The sequence below is a fragment of the Manis javanica genome, chromosome 4, assembly GCF_040802235.1.
Source record: "Manis javanica isolate MJ-LG chromosome 4, MJ_LKY, whole genome shotgun sequence".
Lineage (NCBI taxonomy): Eukaryota > Metazoa > Chordata > Mammalia > Pholidota > Manidae > Manis > Manis javanica.
In genome coordinates, this window is record NC_133159.1 from 133,928,058 (window position 1) to 133,944,669 (window position 16,612).

The following is a 16,612-nucleotide window of genomic DNA, read 5'->3' on the forward strand; positions in this document are numbered from 1 at the left end:
ACAGTAGGACTGCAACTACTGAGGCATATGGGAAAGGGAGTTTGGATAATACACACATTTGCATTTTTCTGGGGTGTTTCTTGGTAAGGATACTAAAATAGATATTGGGTAGATATTACCCTATCTAATAAGATTTTGAGCTGATTTATTCTGTGAATCTCTTTGAGAAGTTAGATCCTAATTTGTAAAGCAAGCTGTGCGTAAGTCAGTTTGCATTCTCTCTGAGGAATTTGTTTGGCAGATTTTCCTTCAGACTTCTGGACATATCTGTAAAATAGTGTGGCTTTTTAAAATACTTCCAAGAAACATACATCGAAAGGTTGAGTTAAGACACTAAGATGCCCTTGGTGCCCCTGAGCAGCTGTCCCGTGTGGCTAATGCAGACTAGGATTCAGATCCTCTGGATTACATTCCTAAATCTCTTTTCATTTTCATGAACACATTTCCTAATCTTCCTTGTCTCTACATCTGTAAAATAGGGATATGGTCTACAGCATCAACAGATATGACATTTAACACAAGTATAGCTTTCCACACCTAGGTGGAGCCCCAAATTTTTAGCAGTGTCACAAATTTCTACCACCTCAGAGGTAGAATCTTGGTGGGGGTTAGGACATGCAGGGTAAAGGGCACTGGCTATAGAATAAAGGGGTTTTTTTTTTGAACAGCAGAAGAGGTTGTGGTAATTAAAAAAAAACCTTTTATTATAATATAACATACATACAGAAAAGTGCACATGTCAAAGCCACACAGGTTGGTAAATTGTCACATACTAAGCATACTTGTTTAACCAGCAGAGTAGTTGGTTTTGGACTTAGGTCACTTTCAGGGTTTTTTCTTCCCTTTTATCTCTAATCTAAACTTAATATTGTCCTATACATTTAGTAGTAACAGTGACAGGGAAGTGCAGTCCCTGTAAATAAGTTAGGAAGAAAGTAATGCTCATGATTTCCCTGCTTTCTGGTATGCCTAAGATTGATTTTCATTGTTGAGTGAGAATAAGGAGAACAAAGAGGAGAATTGGATCAAAGGTAAGAGGTTTCAAGGTGTTTGCTATGTCTTTTGAACTAGATATCTTGGGTCTGGGAACCAGCACAGAAAAGATATGACTGACCAAAAACTACCTGGAAGCACGCTTTGCCTCCAGTCACAGTGAAACTGAGTCTCTCACCAAAAGTGCTGTGGTTTTCCGCCTAAATGTAAAGCTTTTTGGCTTTTAGGGGAGAAGTGACAACATGGCCTGCCTGCCTCTAGAGATGCTTTGGTCCAGTTGGGATATGGGATTCCAGAAGTTCGGCATTGCCGTGCATAGTCTTGTCTTTGGTGTCCAGGTAAATGCCAGGCTGTACCACATCATGTCGTCTGTGTGTAACCCAATGTCATTCTGTTTTCTTCTTTCTGCTGCTAGCTGCCAATGAGGTAGAGGTGCCTCTGTTGATAAAGAACAGATATAGAAGTTCACATCCAAACGTGAATAACCATTTTTAACTTGAAACACTTTTCCTAGGAGTTGATGCACCAGAAGCCTTGCCTTATTTGGTGACTTGCTTAAATCTGAAGCTCGCGTGAGGTTGCCAGAGCTCCTTGTTGCTGGTTATTTGCTTTTTGGTGCCCACAGAAGAGTGGTTTCTGAAACCTTCTTTGTGACCACATCTTTGTTAAACTGATCTTCATTCTTCTTAGGGTTCTTAGATTAGTTCTTGCTCCTCCCTTTCCTAAGATTGAGGGGTTTTCCTATATTGTGGTAGGTGGGTAGGCAGTAGGGTCTGTTTTTAGATATTTTTTCTGGACTATGCACAGTTCCTTGATGATAGTATATGAGTGCACATATATTCTTTGACTCGTGAAGAACTGTTTCCTCATTAATCAGGTAGATTGTGGATTTATCTAGAACAATGTGAAGATTTTTATTTTTTTAGTTTTTTTACTACTGTTTTACTGTTGTGGAAAACAAGCTTGTATTCATTTTTTTCTGTCTTCTGGCTGGCATTATTCTTGGGTGCCACTGTTAAATGCTTCCACTGACTTGGCATATGATCTGATCTGGACTTGAAGTATCTACTTCCCTTAATCTGCAAGAGTTCTCAGTTGGTTTGACCTAGTGGTCTCTCAGTGAATGATGGTTGGAACCACCGGTGGGTTTTTGCTTGGGTTGCTTTACCTTTTGGCCTTTATAAATATACTCAGTGTCTAACTTGGTTCTGCCAAGAAGGTTGCCTTTTTTAAAGGTACAAGATTAGGAGCTCAAACTCTGGAGCCAGATTGCCTGCATTGACCTTGGGCAAGTCATGTAACCTCTCTGGGCTCAGTGTCCTTATCTGTAACTTAGAAATACTGGTGTTACCCCAAGGGATTATTGTAAGTTTAAATCAGTGAATAGACATAAGATGCTTAGAATAGTGCCTTATACATAGAAGATGCTGTAGAAGTTTTGACTATGATTATTAAGGTGGTTGAGAATGAGATACTTGTTCAGCTGGAAAAACTTGAGCTCATAATCTCTGAATTGTGTCTGAGTAGCTTGGGGTACTTTTTATTTTTTATTTTTATTTTTTTTAGGGTCTTTTTTTTTTGGTATCATTAATGTACAATGACATGAGCAACATTATCGTTACTAGACTCCTCCCATCACCAACTCCCCCCAACAAACCCCATTAGTCACTGTCCATCAGTGTAGTAAGATGCTCTAGAATCACTGCTTGTCTTCTCTGTGCTAAACTGCCTTCTCCGTGCTGCCCCACTCCTACATTATGTGTGCTAATCATAATGCCCCTTTTTCCCCCTTATCCCTCCCTTCCCACACACCCTCCCCAGTCCCTTTCCCTTTGGTAACTTAGTCCTTTCTTGGGTTCTGTGAGTCTGCTGCTGTTTTGTTCCTTCAATTTTTTTCTTTGTTCGTATACTCCACATATGAGTGAAATCATTTGATACTTGTCTTTCTCTGCCCGACTTATTTCACTGAGCATAAAACCCTCTAGCTCCATCCAGGTTGTTGCAAATGTAGGATTTGTTTTCTTCTTATGGCTGAATAATATTCCATTGTGTATATGTACCACGTCTTCTTTATCTATTCATCTACTGATGGACACTTAGGTTGCTTCCATTTCTTGGCTATTGTAAGTAGTACTGCGATAAACATAGGGGTGCATATGTCTTTTTCAAACTGGGCTGCTGCATTCTTAGGGTAAATTCCTAGGAGTGGAATTCCTGGGTCAAATGGTATTTCTATTTTGAGTTTTTTGAGGAACCTCCATACTGCCTTCCACAATGGTTGAACTAATTTACATTCCCACCAGCAGTGTAGGAGGGTTCCCCTTTCTCCACATCCTTGCCAGCATTTGTTGTTGTTTGTCTTTTGGATGTTGGCCATCCTAACTGGTGTGAAATGATACCTCAATGTGGTTTTAATTTGCATTTCTCTGATAACTAGCGATGTGGAGCATCTTTTCATGTGCCTGTTGGCTATCTGAATTTCTTCTTTGGAGAAGTGTCTGTTCAGATCCTCTGCCCGCTTGGGGTCCTTTTGACTCCTAAAGCACAGAGCCAGTTCTATAAATTCAACCTGTCCTTAGTTGGGGGCTGCCCCTGAACTTCTGAAAGGTGCAGTTAAAGTCAAGTGTTAATGGCCATGCTTCCCACACAGTGTGGATTATAAGCAGGGCTGAAGAGGAGAATACTGAATAGGTTCTTCCAGCCCTTTGCTCTCATTAGCTGAGTCTTATTTGTGTTTCAGAGTGTGTCTTTTGCTCCTACCATATGGCAAGCCAGAAATTGTTAAAGTATGGGTCTTGTACTCTTTTGGGGCCAACTCTCTCATATCCATCCATTTTTTCATCCACACATCCATCACCATGGATGATTCCTATGTCCTGGAATATAGGAATGAATCATTTAATAAAATGTCTGGAGTTGTTTTGACTAATATGATGGCCACTGGTTCTATGTGGATATTAAAATTAATAAAAAATTTAAATTTAGTTCCTCTATCATTCTAGCCACCTTTAAAATACTCATTACCTACTTGTGGCTAGTGGCTACTCTATTAGTCAGTGAATATAAGGAACATTTCCATAGGCAAGTTCTATGGACAGAGCTGGTCTATAGACAGACATGTATGTATGTAAATAAAATGTACTATGATACCCAGTATCACAGAGATACATGAAATATTCTCTGAGCCTGGAAGATAAGATGTCAGGCTCAGCCTGAAGGTAGAGGGTTTAGGAAATTTTAAGTAAGGAAAAATAGGACTTAACAAGATATGGAAAGGAGTGCATGAGAAGGCATTAGATAGAGATTGGGCATAGCAGTGTAAAGAACATGGTGAATTTAAGGCACCATGAATAATTCTTTGTTGCTGAAGGGTTGGCTGTATCAGCAAGAGTGGAAGCAAGAGGATTAGCCAAAGATCAGACTGGAAAGGCAATTTATTCACCAAGTATTTATTGATTAGTGTCGATAAGCCCATGGTGATAAGCAAAATACACAAGCAGAAAAAGTCCCTGCTCTGTGTGTAAAAATTGATGGTAAGTGCTGTGAAAATAGGACAAACTAGAGCAGTGGTTCTCAAACTTCGTTGCATAGCACAATCACCTGGGGAGCTTTTAAAAATTCTGTTGCCCAGGTCTCACCCCAAATCAGCTAAATCAGGATAACTGGGGATGGAAGCCAGGCATATGTTTCATTTACTTGGAGTCTTTTTAAAGACTCACACCTGGTTCTGGGCCAATGCTGGACTCTATAATTTGAGTTACTTAGAACTAGAACCACTGGGAGTTAGAATAGGATCATGACTGAGTGTGGAATGATCATTTCTCTTATTTATCATTCCTCTGTTCTCTGTCTCCATTGCCACTGGATGATTACAACAGCTTCTTAACTGGTCTCCTGATCGCCATACATTTGACCCTGTCTTTCCCCTCCCCTGCCCTGAAAAGAAAAACAACCGAAAACTAAAACTTCTAGACAGTAGTCAGGATGTCCTTTTAAAAATGGAGGTTTGCTCATGTCACTTCCCTGTTCAGAACCCTTCAAAAGCTTTGATTAAGACCAAACTCTTTATCAACTTGGCCCAGCCTGTATCTCCAGCCTCCCTTTTGCAGAATTGCTCACCTGGGCATGCCAATCTATAATGTATCACTCTTTGTGAACATTGCACATGCTGTTCCCTTTGCGTATGGCACATAAGCATGATTTCCTACCCTCTCCAAAACCACCTGATTTTTACTCAACTTTCAGGTTTAGCTCAAGGGTCTTTTCCTCTGAGATCTCTGATGTTGCTGCTGTGGAAGTACAGAGCATCCTCTTCTCTTCACTTTGTGCAGTGCAGACACAGGGTATCCCAGCTCCTCTACTTTTTGGGTGGGTGGGTATGAGAGTTCCCAGGCACTGAGAGAGATGAGTCAAAAAGAAGAGTCATTCAGAAAGTAAGCCAGTCAGAGCAACAGTGTTGCCCTTTGGCTGAACTTTCTTTCTTTCTGTGTATACCTTGAGATGCTAAGCTGGCAGCACTTTCAGGCTGATTGCTATAGATTGTCAGATCACAGCACAGAGGTTTATATACTTTAATCTGGCACTTCACCTAGATTAGGGATGTTTGGGGAATTGAAGGAGCTCTTTGCCCTAAGTGACATCTTTATTTTCACTTGGGTGGGTATGTTCTACTTCTACCTGGTCACTTAGTGGCCTTGAAGGTAGACACGTGAAGAATGCCATTTATATTTCTCTGTAGCCTTTGGGGGTGTTTTAGTTCAAAAGCTTTGAGAACAGCAGTCACTTGGCATTTCTTTTGCTGTCATAGAATAGGATGGTGCTTGCTCAGAAGCTGGCAAAAAAAAGTTAGATTTAGTTAAAATTGTATGTTTGTGGGCTTTTAGAATTGGAAGGAATACTGTAGATTGGTGATTTTCCTAAAGTGGCTGGAGATAGGTAGGTAGGTATCAGAATATCCTGGGAGGTGGTGTTTTTTTAAACCATGCTTCTCTTCACCTCACAGCCCATGAGAATCACTGCTGTTTTCAGCAGATGTGTGCAGTAGCCCTCAAATATTGTGCAGATAGAAAAATGTTTTGAGACCCTGGTGTTATAGGTTATCTAGTCCAGGGATCCCCAAACTTTTTCTGTAAAGGGCCAGATAGTAAATATTTTACACTTTTGGGCTATATGCCCCCTGCTGTAGCTGTTCAGGTCTGCCTTTGCAGGGGGAAAGCTTTTACAGATAACATGTAAACAAACAAGTGTGGCAGTATGTTTCAATAGAACTTTATTTATGGACATTAAAGCATAAATTTCATGTAACTTTCATGTGTCATGAAATAATTCTTTTGATTTTTTTCTCAAACATTAAAAAACATAAAAAACATTATTAGCTCATGGATCATACAAAGAACAGGTTTCAGGCTGGATTGACCCTTGGGCTGTAGTTTGTCAACCCCATAATCTTGCACAGCAGTTCCCAAATCTGGCTGTCTTTCACAATTACCTGGAGACCTTCGGAAAATCCCAATGAATAGTACCCTCCACCCCCTCTCTGGGAATTCGGATTCTGTATGACTGGGAATCTGTATTTCTTTTTTTTTACAAAAGCTCATCTTGTGATGCATGCACAGTCAGGGTTATGGAATTAGTAGTACTGATCTCACTCAACCTTCTCATTTTATAGTTGAAGAAGCAGCCTTAGAAAGTTGGTGTGACTTGCTGAGAGTTGTATAGCAAATAAAAGGGCACAACCATAGCAAATAAAAGGGCACAACTGATATTTGAACCCAGGTCTTCAAATGTAAGATCAGCAGTCTTTGTTCATACCATTCTGTACTACCTCCCCCCACTAAACAAACAAGCTGTAAATACAGAATAGTCACAGATTTATGGGTCCTTCTTTTCTTTATACCTAGTGCCAGTTTCCCTCCTGAGAGCCAGCTGGGTACTCTAAGCTCAGCTGTCCCTGTGCTTGCTGGCTGGGTTTTCTGGGGCTGACTGCTGATTTGACATTTAGTCCAATTTCCCTCTGGTCTGCTGGCTTTAAATAGGAAAGATAATGAAGTAATAGCAAGTAAATTGCTTTAATGTAAGACTTTGTTGAGGCAGCACTAAGCTGCAGTGTGAGGGTGAGAGCCGTTTCAAGGGGTGCATTACTTGGAAGAGATGGTTTTAAGACGCACATTTTATACTTGAATTCACATGGCTCAGATCCAGCCATCCAAGTAGGACATCTCTACATGGAACTTGTGCTTAATTAGAGCTAATTGAGCTGTCATCTTGCCCAGTCTAGGGGTGGAGAAACTAAAGGTGAGGAGTAATCACCATCTACCTCAGCCTTGGCTCTTTGGGCCAAGTAAGGGGTTTGAGGATTGATTCTGATTTGCTCTGTCTTCCTGCAGGCATTTGAGTCATGCTGCTAGGCTTTCCTGTACTTCTTTATCCGTATCCTGGAAAGAGGACTACTGAAAGTCCTCATGAACTGTTTTTATCTCTACTAAATGATGATTGCATTACTGACTTACTGATGGGTTTTCACATTTTGTGTGCCAGGCCCCTTCCTCACTTTCTTTGTCATCTCCTTAGTCTCATCTCTCACAGAGACTTTCCCTGGGCTGAGGGAGAGTGACAGTAAGAGAAACAGTGCCTCTTGGCACTTTTGGAGTCAGCAGGCCTTATCTTGGGTTTTGGAGCATAAATGGAGAGTTGGTAAGTTAGTATTTTATTTGTTCATCTTTTGTTCTTGGACTACAAGTTCCTTGGAATTGGGGACCCTGTCTTGCTGGTTTGCTGTTGATTTTGCCTGGCATAGAAGTCCAGCAATGAAGGTGGACAGCATTACTCTGTGCTTACATTCTCCTCTACCCTGAGGAGACAACCCCTGTCTGCTTTGTTGAGACAATAAATGGGCTTTGATTGCATGCTCTAAAAGTCCTGGACTTTCCCTAACAGTTACCATTGAAATTGATCTCCACCAATATTGTCTCATATCTAAAAGGATAGAGCCCTCTTTTTAGAACACAGCAAAGGTTTTTTTTTTAATATGAAGTATATAAAAGTGGAGACATTCCAAATGAATAAATTAGGGAATAATTTATGCTCCCCAAAACACTTAAAAATGTACATTGGATTCCTCTTAATACAGAGTACTCAAACTATCCTTAAAATGATTCACTTCTCAGAAACTCAGTTTTCCACATAACTATATAGAAGCAGGAGCAACTATTTGGAATTAGAATTGGCATATTTAAGAATCCTCTCCTCTCGTTATATTGCTGCCTCTGAACAACTTTCTCTCTCCTTACTCCTCAGTTAACAAAGCATGTAAGCAATTTTGAGTGATAATAACCATAGCTTGCATAAAACATTTACTTCTCAAAATGCTTTCATTTGTATTATTTCATTTTATCCTTTTCAAACTTGAGTTAAGTGATGTCAGTGGTGGAAATTCCATTTTATAGTTAAGGAACAACCCAAACCTCTTTACTCATAATCCATTGTTAAAGGCAAGGCAGACTTCATTGTGAGTGTTTGGAGACCTACCACCCAACTACTGCCGTTAGTGTCTTTTTGGATCATTGCTTTTGATGGTATAAAACACCTATGAGTCCATAGTGAATTGGTTTTGTACTTCAGATAAAAAGCCAGGAGCTCTTTAATAATTCTAACACTGTCTTTCAGGGCTACACCCAGGAAGCATTTTTAGTTTCTGGTGAACAGTGTGTAAATGTGTGAGGAAGATCTGGAGGTAGATAGTCTCACCATTTGAGAAGTAACGTTTCTTTCTATACCTGAGTGAGGCCATGTGTGTTACTGTTAAGAATCAAAAAGTGAAGTGGAAGCCAGTCCATAGTGATGTGTTGGAAAGAGAGTAAGCTCAGACTAAGACTTTCTTTACTGTGGTCTTGCTATCAGTTACATTTTTCAAAAGTTCAGCCTCTGTGCTACTGGCTTCGTATGGCTACATGCACTGTGGCTTAGTCCCATTTTGATCAACATGTAACAAATCTGCTTTCTCAGTATGGCCTGCCTTACCTCTCTAGAATGCATCTACTTTTTTAGCTCCTTTCCTACTTGAAGTGTTGGTGACAATAAAGAGAGACTATGTTTAGGGTGATATAATTTCAAACTAAAAGTAAAGCAGTATTTCTCATCAACCAAGGTCAAAAAAGTTCCCTAAGATTCCCTTCCCCCTCAGTAATTGAAAATGATGATGCATTGCAATCCACTTTCTACTAGGTGCAGTTAAAATACTGTAATTGGCAAGTGTCAATTCAGGTAGTTAAGTGAGCTTTATCTACTATCCTAAGGGAAGGATCTTTGGGAACTGTAGACAGAACCACAATATTAACCTCTGGGTGTTCTCATTTTACTTCAGGAGGCATTGTAGGTCACATGGTATGAGTTTCCTACCTGAGTAAGAAAACTTAAAAGTAAAACTGAGCTGCTTTTTAGTTGCTCTTTGTCCCTCACCAGCCTTTCATGAATAAGCTTCCTGAAACAGATGCAGTATAAGGGAAGGAGAACTATTTTGGAATCAGAAGACCTAGGTTCAAGTTCTAATTCTAACTCTACTATGGTTTAAGTTGCTTAAATTTCTGAGCTGCCTTGGGGCTTGGGGGTTGGTAATCGGCTTGAATGGGATGGGTTAGTATTATTTGATATCATATCTGTATGTTAGCATACCAAAGTATCTTGTGTGTATAAATAAAATTAGCTATAAAGGAGTCTTGGTTATGGGGAGTTAACTAGTTTATAATTGACAGCTGTGGAAAAAGGGATAATTGAGTTAAAATAGGAATAGAGACAGAATATATATATATATATTTTTTATTTTGAAATAATTTCATATCTGTACAAAAGTTGTGAGAATAATACAAATAACCCCCAATGCCCTTGGCCTGGATTCTCCAGTTAACATTTCATCATATGTTGCTCACTCTTCAGGAGAGAATGCTGACAATTGAGTGTTTACAACATGTCAGGCATGGTTTTACTTGCTGTAATCTCATGCACCAACCCATTAACATATAGATACTGTTATCTCCATTGTGTGGAGAAGGAAAAACTTAGGGAGGTTAGATCAGTTGTCTGAGATCCCGCAACAGGTAAATGGCAGATGTTTGACAGGGAAGCCCATGTTTTTCACTATCTTCCTCTACTTGTAGATCTGGAGACTTGCCTTCTAGCCCAGGTTTTACTGCCAACAGTGGTATAAACCATTGACAATTTGTCTTGCGGCAGTTCTTCATCTTTCCCTTTTGTTCATGGAACCCAAGTGAACTTGGCCCTGACTCACTTCACAGTAGAGACAGGTTACCTTCAATGAAGTATCGTGAGCTTTTTAACTATATAAGTCAATGTTAGATCTAGTACAGCTGATTAAATATTCGTTTGAGCAAAAATAAAGACTGAAGCTTGTATGAAATTTGCTTTTGGAATCACTGATGAGATGGGAATGCACTCCTTTGCCCATACCTAGCTTCCATGTAAAATAGGTGGAACTGCCATAAATTGACTGGTATTCTGTTTTGCAGGGAGATAAACCAGAAGAGTTTTCCCTCTTGGGCAAAGTATCCAGGGCTGCTGGACTATTCCTTGCCCTAACCACCCCCTTGAGGTCAAGAATCATGACCCCTCTCCCTGTCTCACTACAGGGCCCTGGGCATATTGCTTCTAGGAGACCAGGGAAGATAATAAGGTTTGGTCTTTGGGTTATCTCCACTTTTTTTGGAGTTTTTTTAGCTGACCTTGTTTTTCTCAGAGGAATCTCTCCTTTCAGTTTTGACAGAAGTAGATTTTCTAGAACCTTGAACTGAGATTGTAAATTTGGTAGTTCATGGGCCAGATGTGACTGGCAAATGGTGTGTTTTGGCTTACATAATGTTTAAATTTTTTTTCATTAGTAGCTGACATCTAAAGCCAGAGAATTTCATACAAAAACTTAGCTTTCAGCTTTTCTTTTAAAGAGAAAGAAAGAAATGATAATACTAGACCCACAAAGAGCTGAACTGAGAGGAACAGCCATAGATTGGTACTCTTCCCACCAGCCTATTTCATACCTGGCCCACGTAACACTTGAATTTCCAGCTCCAGACTTAGAACTTGAACTTTAGTTTTAAAAGCTGGAGAAGTACAATTGGATGAGCTAGTTAGTGGGTAGGTTACGTTACCTTGGTTACCAAAGAAGAGTCCTTTCTTGGGTGGGTAAAATATAGTTTATAAATAAGATTAGGGACTTATTCAAAATCAGTATTATCCCTATCCTTGTTAGTATTTATTTCCATCATTATGGGGCAACAGTGGCTTTTAGATCTCTAGAGAGGTGAAGAAGGCATCTTCCTTTCTACCCAGCTTCGTTCCGATTCAACGCTTCATTCCCTGCACACAGGCACCATTTCCAGCAGAGGGTGCTGTCTGCTCACTGAGCCTGCTGTCACTTTGGCTCAGCGGAGCCACAGCTGTTGGGCATGTGCCCTGGGTCTGTGTGAGATTGGGCATGTTCATTCTGTTCCTATCCCTAGTGCCCAACCCTTAGACCCTGGCCAGGTTATTGTGTCACTAGGGACTCTGTTCAGTAACAGGAAACTGGGGAAAGTTTAATTGTTTTCTCCTCTCTCTTTTTCCCATGCAGCTGAACAAAAGGTTCATCCTCAGTTTTCTCCATGCCCATGGGAAGCTGTTTACCCGGATTGGGTAAGTGTGCAGGATGTTTATTTTATTTTCCTACATTACAAGTCATTTTGGAATTTAATATTGTTAGCAACTAGACTGTGTTTGTAACTGAGGGCACAGGGTGTGAATTCTTAGAGGCCTCCACCTTCTCTTCCCTTCACTCACTATCCTACTGTGCTCATGAAGTTTGGGAAATATTACTCTATCCCTTTGTCTCTTCTGTCCCTACCTTCACTATAATCCCCTTTTAAACACAGTCTTTTCCCAACCCCCACCCCTTAATCTCTCTGGTTTTCTCTTTCCTCTGCCTTCCGTCTCAGCCCCTAGTGAGCTCCTCAAGGAAGTCATGTTCAGTCCCTGGTACAGCTGCCAGGGGTCCTCCTTGAAGAGAATACTATCCACTGATGTTCCCTTGAAGAGAAGAGTAACACTTTTTCTCCAACAATTCTCTTCCTTCTGAACTATGACCCCTTACTTCTGTGTTCAGGTTCCTGTGCCTTATTGCTGATCTCAGTAAATGCTAAGACCTTTCTATGGTTTCATCATCCACCATGGATTTACATATAAATCTCAAGGAAGGTGGTTTGTGCAAAACCCTGTTACTTCACCCATTAAATCCCTGAAAAGAGATCAAGTTTTGAGTATTTCTTTGGTGGATCAGTTTTTCATCACTGTGTAAAACTAGTGATTTTAAAGCCTGACTAATTCCTGTACCCCAGAGCAGATGTGTTATGATTGCCTCTTTCGTCTAAGAGAGGAATAGGTGGCAGTGTTCTCAGACAGGTCTTCTACTACATTTTAATATTTGAAAGAGTTAAAGCTTTTATTGTGAGCTACCCTTTGAGGTGATTTGTTTTGGCTTAGAGATCTCCCAGTTGTCAGTGTTCCTCTTCACTTTATCATAATCTTGTAGGTTTATCTGTAATTCTCCAGAAGCTTTCTTTAGTGGGAGAAGGCTTCGTTCTGCTTGAAGAAACACTGTAACATGGATGGCTTAGTAGAAAGTGTGCTTATTTTCTATTCATTTTTCATCTACCTGGACAAGAGTAACAGTGATGTGGTCACAAGTATAGTCTTGATTTTGAAATGACTTGGGGAAACTTGGGAGTAGTGCCAATAGTTACATCTATATTAGTAGAAATAAGTGTAAAATAATTCATTTAGGAAAAGTAAACTAGATGCATCAGCAGCTCTGCTCTCACCTCCTGGCCTGCTCCTATATAAGCTGTAGTTTGGCAGGAGTTCTTGCCTAACATTGTTGTATCCTTAATGCCTGGGCAAATGGTAAGTGTTCAGTGAATTTTTGTTGTATGAATGAGTGAGTTATTACAAGAAATGGATAGATAGTGAGAGACTGGAGAGAATGATCTTAGTATTCTAGTAGGTTTTGTGCACTCAGGCCAGTCACTAGTCAGTAATGTAAAGTTGCAGTTACAAGGTTGGCAAGGTGATACTAATACCATTTCATAAAATAACACATCATAGCCGGAAATACCATTTCCTACACATAAAATAGGTACTAGGGTTCCATCCCTCTTTATTACCTTTTGTAGTTCTCATTTTGAAAATCTTTCTTTCCCTTACTTCCTTTCTACTCATTTTTTCCTTGTTCTATGTTTATTCTTTAAATTTTAATGTATCATGTTGCTGTTAAGTCAGGATTTCTCAACCTCTGTACTATTGATATGTTGAGCCTTATAGTTTCTTGTTGTAGGGGGACTGTCCTGTGCATTGTAGGAGGCTTAACAGCATACCATGCTTCTACCCACTACATGCCAGTAGCATCCCTTCCCTTCCCCACCAGTCACGACAATTAAAAAAGTCTCTAGACATTGTGAAATGTTCCCTGGGGAGCAGAATTGCTCTTGGTTGAGAACCACTGCTCTAGGTATTTCTTAGCTCTGTTAGAGACTTTTGGGACTAAAGAAATTATAAATTTTGGTCCAGAATGTAGGGATGTTTAGGATGTATTTTTGTCCAGTTAATATTAGTTAGAAGCTTTTTTTTCCCTTTTTCTCCCTTTTAAAACTCTCATATTTAGATACATTTTGGAGAAGCTTGGGAATAAACTGTAATAATGATTAAATAGCTAGAAAATGTTTCCTGAGAGAAAAAATAAATCTTAAAGGAAAATTAAGGTGAAAAAGGTTTATTTAGAGACAGCTGTGGAGTACCCTGTGTTTAAATATAAATGAGTCATAACCAGATAGTTTTGATTTCTATGGTAGGACAGCAAGAGAAGATAGTCTTATGTTGCAGCTGGAGATATGTGGGTTAGGTGTAAGAAAATTTCACAGAGGGAAAGATGTTTGGGAATTTTCTTCTCTGGAAGCCTTTAAAAAAGAATAGATTATGTCATTTGTCAGACATGGTTTGCTGTGGTTGAGATTATTTTTCAGGATCTCTTCCATTCTTGAAGATAACATACTTTGTTGGCAAAAAGGCCAGTCCAGTTTCACCTTCGTAAAAAATGAGTTATAGTAGTGTTCACATGAGGAAATGTATGTAAATTCGAGGCATTCCAGCCCCTTGATGGGTATTCCTCTTGTGCTCTCCTGGAGGCATATGAGAGTTGAGCCCCATATTTATTCTGGAAGGCAGAAATAGCAATAAGTTTTCTGTTGGAAACAAAAAAGTATAGACGTCTGAAAGACTAGAAAAGCAGTGAGCCGAAGCCACACACAACAACATGGACTGTTGCCTAATTACCAAGAAGATGTGAAATGTGGGAGGTGTTGAAAATGAATCAAGAGTGAGGAGGTTGTGATGGGGAGCAGCTGAAGGTACATCCACTGTCCTCCCTGCCTTGTGAGAAAACCCCACTCTTGCTCTCCCAGTCTTTGTCTTCTCTGTGCCCACTGTTCCAAATTGCATCAGTATATGCTTGAATACCTACTGTGTGCACAAGTTACCTTACTCTCAGTAGCCAGTGACAAAGAGGTTTGAAGTTTTAGATGGAGTCAGGTGCTAAAAGGGGTTTGTTTTTCACCACTGACTAATTAGAAGACCTCAAGAGTGAACAAGCCAGAGCCTCTGGTGGGCTTCGGTTTTCTTATCAGCAGTTTAAATAGATGATCTCTAAGGTCCATTCCAGTCCGTATGTTTTCTAGCACTCTGATTTTCCTCTCATTTCTATCTTGTCACACAACCTAATCTGTTTTGTTTTTGTTTTTGCTTTCTACTGGCTTGCTCCTATCTTATAGTTTAGATTTGAAAAGTAAGAAGTTAAGAAAACTTAGGAAGCCTGATTCTTTCCTATAGAGAATGTTGTCTAGCCTAGCTGTGTTCCTCAGCATCTGAGAGATTGGGTCCTGCCCTGTTAGTCACTGTCTGAGTCACTCCTGGGTTTAGGTCCCAGTGTTGTCTGAAAGATTGGTTTCTTGAAACTGCCATTCAAATGAGACAGGGTATCTCTAGAGATCACTTCAGAAAGCAGTCACTTAGTTGGCGAAACATATCCTGAAAATGATTGTCTTTTCTGCAGTTTTAAAGGATAGGGAAAGAATCCTTTTGGGCTCAGTAAGAGGAATCAGTCAGGGCTGCCGTATGGCTCCTGACAGATAATCGCTTCCCTGAAGAGAGGTAGATCAGACCTGCATTTGAACCACTGAGAGAGGCGGGGAAGCAGCCAGCGTGTAGATTTTTGATTTGTCATAAATAGGATAATTTTGCTTCCCATTATTGCCACTTTAGTATTTACTTGCTTGCCTAGTCATGTAATACGCACAGCTTCAAGGTCTCTTGGAATTCAAGGATTGATATATTTATTTTGGACTTTGAATTGTTGAAAGTATGTTTTGTGTTGTCTTGATTTATTTTTAAAATTATGAATGATTTATAAACAAAAGCCAGAAGTATTATAGGAGAAATTTTTACTGTGTACAGTGCTTATTGTAAAATATTTAGAAAATCCAGCAGAAAGAAGAAAAAATTACCCATATTTGCACTATCCAGAGAGTATTGTCTACTGTTAATACTTATTGTGTATTTTATCTTTTTTTCTGTATATCACACACACACTTATTTTTTGCACATATGTATAAAGAGATAATATTAAACTACTTTAAAACTGTTTTCACTTAATATATTCTGAACTTCCCCCTCATGATGAAAAAAAGTCTCATATAACTTTCAAAAAATAGAATTTGGTTGTCCACATGTGCTGTCTTGATCATCTGCTCCTGCTGAGTATCTTAGCTGCCCCATTTTCTGCTGTCGTGAACGACCTTCTCTTATGCTTCTCCTCCTCCTCCTCCTCTGCTACTGCTGCAGCTGCTGCTTGGCTAAAACTTTTATAATTGTTATATAAGCAATTTACAAATCTTACTATAAAAACAAAATTACAGCTAAGGCTAAAATTTCTTTCAACTCTTCCTCAACCCCTGGGCTCTCCAAAGAGATAACAGTAGACATCAGGATATGTATTCTTCCAGAACCTTTTTACTGCATTACCATACTTACATATGTGTCCATAAAAACAATGATTTTATATTGTGGGCTTTTTACAAACATAAAGTTTATACTGTCATTATTTTAATTTTAGTATATTTTTTGTTCTATAATATGGGGTGGAACAGAGAGAAGGACATAAAATTATTTTATAGGTAATTTGAGGCCAAAATCATACAGCATTTTAGTCATAAAATTGGGAACCAGAAACCCCATTATTAAACTCTGAGGAAGAATCTTTTATCTATGCATCCCTCAATTATTGCCTGACAAAGCTGATTTTGTCTGAGTAGATCATCTTCCCTCATATTTCAGAATAGAAATTACTTGAGCATATATTTATGCATTTAACTCTTTTATGTTTTAATCATGTTGAACCCATTGAAAGGTAAAGGGAGAATTTTTTGACAAACATAAAAATAAGATGTGGACATTTATTTGGCTTGGTGCTTGTTTGAGACTTCAGTCTGACTTAGGGAGTGTTAATGGATCTGTTTCAATTCCCATCCCA

At 39.4% G+C, this 16,612-nt stretch overlaps 1 protein-coding gene across 4 annotated transcripts in view; it reads left to right on the forward strand.

Moving 5' to 3' along the window:
* Positions 1–16,612, forward strand: part of SMG6 (SMG6 nonsense mediated mRNA decay factor) — a 244,338-nt gene that overhangs the window by 49,276 nt on the left and 178,450 nt on the right. For all 4 annotated transcript variants that reach the window (XM_073235026.1, XM_073235028.1, XM_073235029.1 and 1 more), the window contains exon 9: positions 11,612–11,673. In XM_073235026.1, coding sequence (XP_073091127.1) covers positions 11,612–11,673 — 62 coding nt within the window. The remainder of the gene's footprint in view (positions 1–11,611; positions 11,674–16,612) is intronic.